Genomic DNA, 9,493 nt, shown 5'->3' with positions numbered 1-9,493 from the left:
GTTTGAGGCCAGCCTGGCCTACATAGGGAGTTCCAGGTCAGCTAGGGCTACAGGGGAAGGAACCCTGTCTCAAAAAAGACCAAAAAAAAAAAAGGAAAAAAAAAGCTTCTGTCAAATGTTTTCACTGCTTCAGTTATCCGTAGTTAACCATGACTTAAGAATATTAAGTGGAAAAGTCCAGAAGTAATTAATCACTTTTACGTTTTATATCATTGCTTATAATGTGATCAAATCTCATACTGTTAAGCTTCGTCACAGGACGTGAAATACCCCTTTATTCAATGCATCCTTGTCATGTATGCTACTTTCCCATTAGTCTGGATTATCAGATGGGCTGTTAATACCACATAAGTAATGTTTATTTTATTTAATAATAGTCCCAAAACACTGGAGTAGTGATGCTGTCAATGGTATATATTTTTTATAATTTTTTATTATTTTTAAATCTCTTACTGGGCCTAACTTCTAAACATTTATCATTTTCATGTGTGTATAGGAAAAAAAAGAAAAAAAAATATATTCCTGTATAAACATAAGGGTTTAGTACTGTATGTCAGGATTCCCTTGGAATCTTGAAACAGCCCCAGCAGAAAAGGAAGAGCTACTGTATTATAATTAAACACATTTCAGATCAAAGGAGAAACTATAAAATAATATGGAAAAAACACTTGCTAAAATTCAGTGTTCATGTATTTTTTAAAAAAGGTAACTATGAGGGTTGGGGATTTAGCTCAGTGGTAGAGCACTTGCCTAGCAAGCTCAAGGCCCTGGGTTCGGTCCTCAGCTCCAGGGGTGGGGAAAGGGGAGGTAAAAAGGTTAACTATGAAGATAGACTACACTACTTAATCTGAGGAAAGCCCCCCCCCCCAATTCATTGGTTCTCCATGTGATAATGAAACCTGAGCAGTGGGAATTTAGGACCCCAGCAAGGAAGCTCCTGCTACGAGCTCTGCCCAGAAATGAGATAATGCAGCTTAGAGAGCAAGAAACAGTATTGCCTTCTTTACAGATAATTTTTTACAAAGCAAATCAAAGCAAATCTGTAAGCTCCCTGAGTTGACAAGAGCTTAGCATAATAATAGCTAAATGGATGACACACGTGCAAACTTCATGTTGTTTGTTTGCAACTGGGAGAATGCACAAAATAATCAACAAAACATATCTCTTCCCAAGGACATTGACAACACAGAGACATGTAAGATATTCGTGGAGAAAAATCATAGAAATTTCCAAAAGTCTGAAACAAAATTTAAACCAATGTAGTGCTCTATTCATTGTTCATTATGGGAAGGTCCATGATTACAAATGTCAATCCTCCCTGTTTATCTGCAAATTCAGTATGATTCAAATGAAAAGGTAGGTAGAAATTCTCAAGGGAATATATAGGCTTAAAAACATGCTATTGATAGAAGGCATAAGTAAATATATCAGTGGAACACAGTGTGAAATCCATGAACAGGGCTGGAGAGAGGGCTCAGCAGTTAAGAGCACTGGCTGCTTTTGCAGAAGACCCAGGTTTGATTTCTAGCACCCACATGGCAACAACTCTGTAATTCCAATTCCACTGCCCTCTTCTGGCTTCTGTGGACATTGCACGGCATGGGCGCACTTACACACTTGCAGGCAATGCACATAAAATAAAATATTTTAAAATCCATGAATAGACCTACTCAGTAGCCCAGAAGAAGGAAGGGAAAAACCAGGTAGAGCATGGCACTGTGACTGAGCCAATGACTGCTTTCTGTCATCCACCAAAGGAAATAAATACCCAGTGAATGAAAACCTCATTGTAAAAAGTGTTACTGCAGTTCACTGGCAATCAAATCTAGAGCTTTCATGTCAGGTGTGTACTACTACTGAACTAAATCTCCAGCCCTACGACTGAAGCTTATAGAAGAAAGTAACTTAGAAATTGTAAAACGACTTGTGTCACAGTGGTTGCCACTAGGAACTGATGTAGAATGGGAGGGGTCAGGGATATGACCTTTGGTAAACATGTCACTCTCCAGTTCTGTGAGTAACATAAAATTAAAAACCTTAACTATGTAAGAGTATGGCTATTAACATATTGTAGGAGTTAGAAACCCATATGTATCTATGTGAGTAAGTCTCAAAAATGAATATTAATGAAAAATTACCAGATATAATGCTGGGCACAATGACACACACCTTTGATCCCAGCACTTGGGAGCTAGAGGCAGGTAGAGCTCTTGAGTTTGAGGCCAGCCTGGTCTAAATAGTTTAGGCCAGCCAGCACTACATAGTGAGACCGTCTTTTAAAAAAAAGGTCAGGGACTGAGGCAGGTGGATCTTTGTGAGTTCGAGGCCAGCCTGGTCTACATAGCGAGTTCTAGGACAGCTGGGGCTACAAGGAGACCCTGTCTCAAAAAGACAGAAAAAAAACAAAAAACAACTTTGTTTTAGCCGGGCATGGTAGTGCATACCTTTAATCCCAGCACTTGGGAGGCAGAGGCAGGCAGATCTTTGTGAGTTTAAGGCCAGACTGGTCTACATAGTGAGTTCCAGGACAGCTGGAGCTACAGGGAGACCCTGTCACAAAAAGACAAAAAGAAAGGAGGGGGGATAGGTATCACCCAGATAGTTTCCTTAAGTAGTAGTTATCAGCATACAAAACAATGTTATGCATTACTTATAGAGATACATGATTATAATATAAGTATAAATATGTGAAGTGATAAGTGGCCCTTTCAAGAGTGTTGGCCTTTCCAGAAGAGAGATACACATGCACACACACACTGCATGATATCTGAAAGTCAGTCTGGAAAATGTTAGGAGTTGTCATACCTGAAGTGGTGGGGAAATGGATAATTCATATACTTTCTTTTCACACTTCCGTATTTTTGAATTATAGTACAAGTTTAGTATCCCTTTTCCAAAATTCTTAGGCCAGACGTTTTTACTTTGGAATATATCAAATGAGCTATTTTGGGGTTGGGACCAAATTTGAATACCAACTTCACTTATATTTCCTATATACATTATGCACCCAGGTAATTTTATGTAATTTTAAGAGACTTTTTAAAAATAAAGATGTGTGTGTACCTGTGTGAGTTGATGTGCACCATGTTCATGAGGAACCCATGAAGGCAAGAAGAGGGCCTGGCATGCCCTGGCACTGAAGTTATGGGCAGCTGTGAGCTATCATGTGGGTTCTGGGAGCCAAACCTGAGTCCTCTGCAAGAACAGTAAGCACTTAATTGCTGAGCCATCTTTCTTGCCCCCAGTTCTATATGCTTTTAGTGTTTCTAACTGTTGTCTGAAGACAGGGTCTAGTTCTGTAGCTCAGACTGGCCTTGAACTTAAAATTCTCCTATTGCAGCCTCCTGAGTGCTCATTGGATTTTAGGGATGTGTCCCCACACCTGGCCGATGCCTGTGTTTTGAGCCCATCACCAAGGTTAGCTATGGGATTTGACACAGCACCATCTTTCCTCCCAAATGTAAAAATTTGGAGCATTTCAGGTTTTTGGATTAGGAATATTCAGTCTTTATTTTATCAGGAGACACGTATTTTGATACAGTCCTGCCTATTCCTGCCTTTCTTTTCCTTCTATTCTGTTTTATTTCTGTACTTTCCTGACATGTTACCTTGGCTCAGGAATGGATCTGGAGGTTTGTTATCTTTGAGTACTCTCTAAACCCATGGCCTTTCTGAGCACCAGATGTAGTCTACTGTAGGGTAGCTGGCTAGTGGATAAGACAAACCCTCAATTGCTGTTGAAGCCCCTTTCCCAAAAGGCCTTTCCCAAAAGTTGTTTTCCAATACTTTCTGTTGTTTCTCAAATGCTAAGACCAGAAGAAGCATTCTCTTGAGACCTAAAGCTGATGGGTGAGTTGTGTTGCACCAAACCTGGGAGTGGTCCTAGGCCTCTGGATGGCTTTCTACCTCCTTCCCTCTCAGGGCTTTCACCATTTGTCTTTCCTTGGGTGTGTACTAGCAGTAGTAGCTGAGGAAAAGTACCTGTTTCACAGAGGTTTATAGAAATGACAGACTAGAGATTCCTGTGGTGAAATACCGGGTATGGTTGGGCACACGTCTGGCCTGAATTTTAGCCCATATAGACACCGCCCAAGAGGAAGCCCTGGAAGAGATGCATGCTGTAGTCTCAGAGTAAGCAAGCTACAGACATGGATGAGAGCCCCCTACAAGCATGGTCCAGAGACTGATGGCTTTTATCAGCTCTGTGGGTCAAAAGTCTCCCAGGGTGTGCTTGCATCCCTCCTAAGCTCACTTTGCAAAGCAGCAGAAAGGTGATTTTTCTCATTTTCATTTCCATTCCTTTGCTGCATCTAGAGATACTACCTTAGCCTTAAATGTTTCGGTGTGTTACTAAAGACTAGGACTTTTCATTTTCCTGTGAAAGCTTGCTTGTAAAAAACTCAGGAATTAGTAGTAGGGATGTAATTTCTTTTTAAAGCAACTTGTTCTACAGAAGTTGGGAAGACACACTTATGCTGCTATAAACATACTTTGTGTGTACTGCAGAGGAAAAATATTCCCCCAAGTTTGCTTTCTTCAATTCTGAGCTCCCCACAGAGAATGTATTTTGTGTGTCATGTTTGCCTATGTGGAGTCAGATTAAAAGCTAATTCTCTAACCTTGGCTTTTCAGTCTGATCTGAGCAGTTGGAAGGCACGAGGCTGCACAGAGCTCCACAGTCCTCAGCTGTGAACAGGCTCTGCTTTGTCGATGGCCCCTCACTGTGTCAGGGTCTGGTGACCGGTGCCAACTGTGACTCCAGGAGAGGCTACCCCTTGAGTGCAGATTTGTCTAGAGGCCACTTGGTGTTTATGGAACTGTGGCCAGGGTGAGCCAGGCCTGGCATCGGTCTACTTCTGGAAAGGGGGATGTTCTAGAGGACTTTTGTCAACTGAATAGACATCTAATTATAATGTAGTTTGTATACTTGTGCATGTCTGTGTTGGCAGAGCTCTGAGAGGCCCTTGTGAGGACCTATAGGTACTTCAGTTGGGGGATGTCTACTATGGTAAGGGCATTGATCTCCTCAGCTATATCAGACACCTCACCCTTACCCTCCTGCCCATAGAACCCAGTTAACACTGAGCAGGGTACAAGTTCTTTTCAACACCTAGCCTGGGAGTTTGTCCTTGGAAAGGCTCATTTGTGGTAGCTTTCCTTGACTGTCACATGTGAGAGTTCCTGTCTTAGCTGTGGACAGAGTGTCACTAGTGGTCTAGAGCTAGAAGTCATAATCCATTTGGAATATAAATGCTGCGTTGCCCAGGGTTGGAAGGCTTGTGGGCTTGCCTTGGATCTCATTTGCAGAGGCGATGATCCTGAATGGAGTGTTGAGCCTAGGTCGTGCACAGCCCAGGTTACAGTCTGGCAGGAAATGAGAATCACAGCAGCCACAACAGGGAGTAAGCACCATGGGGGGATGTGTGCTGGGAAGCTCTTGTCACAAGCATTTCAACCTTCCTCAAGGATTTTATCAGAAAAACACAGGAAAAAAAGGGTTTGAACTGTAAGGAGAATAGTTGTCCTAAAGTATGATGCTAACAATATTCCTTCTTTAAAACGCTGTCATGTTGAGAAATTCATTACTACTTGGTTTCCCTCATCTGCATCTGCTCAGGAGGAGCAGAAATCTCACTGCCCAAGCTGCCATAGTTTCTAGAGAGTCTGGATACAGTGTCCTTGTCTTCCCTCCCTCCTTCTTGCCCCTGTCCTCCTCTTGCCGTCCCTTCTACACTGGAGTTCTGCTTGTTCATCCCTTCACTGATCTTCTTCAGAAGGGCTGGACTGTTTCTTCGTCCCCATGGCTCAGGGGACTGGGAACCAATGATGGCACTGATGGGAGTCAAAAGCTTGGTCAGGTGGAACTAAGCTTGGGCAGTCAGCCAGGAAGGGTTGGGCGCCGTTGCCTCTGACCCTTTGGACTTTGGTCTGTAGGCAGTAGGAATAGTGTGCTTCATCCTGTTGGTCTCAGGTATACTGTCTGACAAAGGGCCTAGTGACACTGCCTCTGTCTTTGAAGTCTGTGAATGTGAAAGTACAGATCTAAACTCTGGTAGGCTTCCCAAGACTTGCCTTCCTAGTTCCCAACAGGCAGATGATGGGTTCCATGACTGAAGGTAGTATTGGTACGGAAAGGGCCTTTTCCTGTACCAACTTCTTCATCACTTTCCAGGATTGCAGTGCAAAGGCCCTTGCCTTTGAATCTAAGTAGTTGTGTTTCTGGCACTTGGGAGAAAAAGAGGCAACAAAGAAGAGGGTGGCATGCCAGGGGCCTGCTGTCCATGCACTGTTGAGAGCCTGCAGGTGTGCTGGAGTTGGTTCTCCTGTGTGTGTTTGTTTAATTAAAATCAGTTGATTTTACTTTGAGTAAAAATAAATAAAAAGAATGTAGTTCAAAATGAAAAGTTCTCTTAACTCATGATCATATTCTTGTGCCTACATGGTAGATGGCAATGACCAGGATGGAATCAGCCTTATATAGGTAGGGCATTTTTTTTGCCACAGTTGCTGTGAACTCCGTGTTGCCGCATGCATGGGTAGCATTTGTGTTCATGTGTGGTTTTAGCTCCTGTAGTGGGGATGGGGCACTTTGAATTGGGGACATGGCCATGGCTTTGGAGGATCCTGAGCATTAAGAACTCCAACTACCTGCACTGTGCATGCTGTTTGTATCTCCTCGCACTAAAAGAACTGTTCAGACTGTAGGTAAAAACTGCTCACCTTAAAGAGGTAAGAACATATGAAACTAAAACTTGGGTTGGTTTCTTCTCTGAATTTAGTCTGAAGTAGCAATGAGAAATTGTAAGTTCAATGATAGGGGTTGAAAATGGTCAAATTCCTCAATTCTTTAGAAAGTAATCTACTTGTATGTGTTGACAGGTAGAAAGAAAGCCAGCCAGAATGGATATCTACGACACTCAGACTTTGGGTGTTGTGGTCTTTGGCGGGTTTATGATTGTCTCTGCCATCGGCATCTTCCTGGTGTCTACCTTCTCCATGAAAGAGACATCATATGAAGAAGCCCTTGCCAACCAGCGCAAGGAGATGGCGAAAACTCACCACCAGAAAGTAGAGAAGAAAAAGAAGGAAAAACCCGTGGAGAAGAAAGGAAAGACCAAGAAAAAGGAAGAGAAGCCTAATGGAAAGATACCTGACCATGACCTAGATCCCAACGCGACCATTATCCTCAAGGAACCAGCACACGGACCTGCTATGATTGTGGCCCCAGCCCCAGTCCAGTCCTCTATAGTCCTTACCCCTGTAGCCACAGTACCAGCCATGCCTCAAGAAAAGCTGGCCTCTTCCCCTAAGGACAAAAAGAAGAAGGAGAAGAAAGTGGCAAAGGTAGAACCAGCAGTCAGTTCTGTAGTGAATTCCATCCAGGTTCTTGCTTCAAAGTCTGGCGTCTTGGAAGCCACACCCAAGGAGGTGCCTATGGTGGTTGTGCCCCCAGTGGGCTCCAAGGCCAGCATTCCTGCCACCAGCACTCAGGGCAAGAAGGCAGAGGGTGCCCAGAGCAAGGGCAGCAAGCGGGAAGGAACACCAAACCAGGCCAAGAAGGGGGAGGGGGCCCAGAACCAGGCCAAGAAGGGGGAGGGGGCTCAGAACCAGGGAAAGAAAGTAGAGGGGGCCCAGAACCAGGGCAAGAAAGGGGAGGGGGCCCAGAACCAGGGAAAGAAGGGGGAGGGGGCCCAGAACCAGGGAAAGAAGGGGGAGGGGGCCCAGAACCAGGGAAAGAAAGTAGAAGGGGCCCAAAACCAGGCCAAGAAAGGGGAAGGAGCTCAGAACCAGGGGGAAAAGGGAGAAGCAAACCAAAACCAGGCCAAGAAGGGGGAGGGGGCCCAAAACCAAGCCAAGAAGGGAGAAGGGGCCCAAAACCAGGGCAAAAAGGGGGAGGCAACTCAAAACCAGGGGAAAAAAGTAGAAGGATCCCAGAATCAAGGCAAGAAGGCAGCGGGAACACCAGTCCAAGCCAAAAAAGTAGAAGGGTCTTCCAACCAGGGAAAAAAGGCAGAGGGGGCCCAGAACCAGGCCAAGAAAGGGGAAGGATCTCTCAACCAGAGCACAAAGGTAGAAGGGTCTCAAAACCAGGGTAAAAAAGCAGATGGAACCCCAAACCAGGGCAAGAAAACAGAGGGGACCCAGAACCAGGGTAAAAAGGGAGAAGGGGCCCAAAACCAGGCCAAGAAAGGGGAGGGACCCCAGAACCAGGGCAAAAAAGCAGAAGGGATCCAAAGCCAGGCCAAGAAAGGGGAGGGAACTCCTAACCAAGGCAAGAAGGATGGGGCTTCTAAGCAGGGCAAGAAGGAGGAAGGGGCTCCCAACCAAGGCAGAAAGACAGATGCAGCTGCTAATCAGGGCACAAAGGCAGAGGGTGTCTCAAACCAGGGGAAAAAGGCAGAGGGGTCCCCCAGTCAGGGCAAAAAGGCAGACACAGCTGCCAATCAGAGTAAAAAGTCAGAGTCAGCTCCTGCCCAGGGTAAAAATGTAGGAATGATCCAGAACCAGGAGGCACCAAAGCAAGAGGCTCCTGCAAAGAAGAAGTCTGGTTCAAAAAGAAAGGGCAAGTCTGGTGAGTGACCCTGACTGCTTTGTGAACTTGGGGGAAAGCTGTCTCTATTTGGCTGGTGGGTTCTCTTTAGTGGTGTCCTATTTGACTTTTCCTGGAGAGACATGAACAAATGTCTATTCACCCCAGATAAGGCACTGATGACAGATCAAAGAAACAGTTTCACCTGTTTAGCTTGGCGAACCATTGAGTTTATTGGGCACATGGTGACTTAAATGGAGCTGCATCACTGAAAAACTCACCCTGGCTTGGCTGTGTCCCTGGAGTTCTCTGCCTGATCTGGAGGCAGATCCACCTAAGAGTCCCCTCTCCCCAGCAATTGGATATTGTTTATTTAACCTTGAGGAGTGGCCTATGAGTCCTATGACTTTCTGACCTTTCTGAGTTTTAGGAGCCTCCCTCTGTTTCAGTTTGGAGGACATAGCTACATAAGAGGGTATCATTGTATCAGTTAGCTGCTGCTATAATAAGGCTGTGTAACAAGCATTCCAAATTCATTGCCTTATAACAGCAGTTATATATCTGTGATTGGCTGCAGGTTGGCTGATTTAGGTTCTATGTCTTAAGCTGTGTCTTAACTGGGTTGGCTCAGGGCCATTCTGTATGAGTTCATTTTGGGGTCTTGGTGGAGGTGTCGGTAGCCTTTCAAGGTAGAGGATTGTAGCAGAGGCGTGAGTCATTTCAAGCGGGTACATTCACTTCTGCACCTCATTCTTTAGGACAAGTCATGTGAATGGCCCTGAGTCAAGGGATAGGGCATTTGCTATGTCTCTAGAGAAAGGACTGCAAGGTGAGATTGGAAGGCAGGATGTGAGATGTGAGGATCAGTCTATACAGGGTATTGTCTTGGCAAGTTTTGCTTGAACATCTGTCAGTCTGTCCTGTGTTCTTATCTCATGCTTAGTCTAACTTTATTCATTTACA

General features: G+C 44.7%; 1 protein-coding gene across 3 annotated transcripts in view; it reads left to right on the top strand.

Moving 5' to 3' along the window:
* Positions 1-9,493, top strand: part of Rrbp1 (ribosome binding protein 1) — a 65,699-nt gene that overhangs the window by 21,065 nt on the left and 35,141 nt on the right. For 2 of the 3 annotated variants that reach the window (XM_008850272.2, XM_008850269.2), the window contains exon 2: positions 6,880-8,572. The exons of the other annotated variant lie outside the window; for it this stretch is intronic. In XM_008850272.2, the coding sequence (XP_008848494.1) occupies positions 6,901-8,572 (1,672 nt within the window). In that variant the 5' untranslated portion in view covers positions 6,880-6,900. The remainder of the gene's footprint in view (positions 1-6,879; positions 8,573-9,493) is intronic. 3 annotated transcript variants of the gene reach the window in all.

The sequence above is a fragment of the Nannospalax galili genome, unplaced genomic scaffold, assembly GCF_000622305.1.
Source record: "Nannospalax galili isolate Female #2095 unplaced genomic scaffold, S.galili_v1.0 scaffold245, whole genome shotgun sequence".
NCBI lineage: Eukaryota > Metazoa > Chordata > Mammalia > Rodentia > Spalacidae > Nannospalax > Nannospalax galili.
The sequence above is the reverse complement of the archived record's forward strand: the minus strand, read 5'-3'. Positions and strand labels throughout refer to the sequence as shown.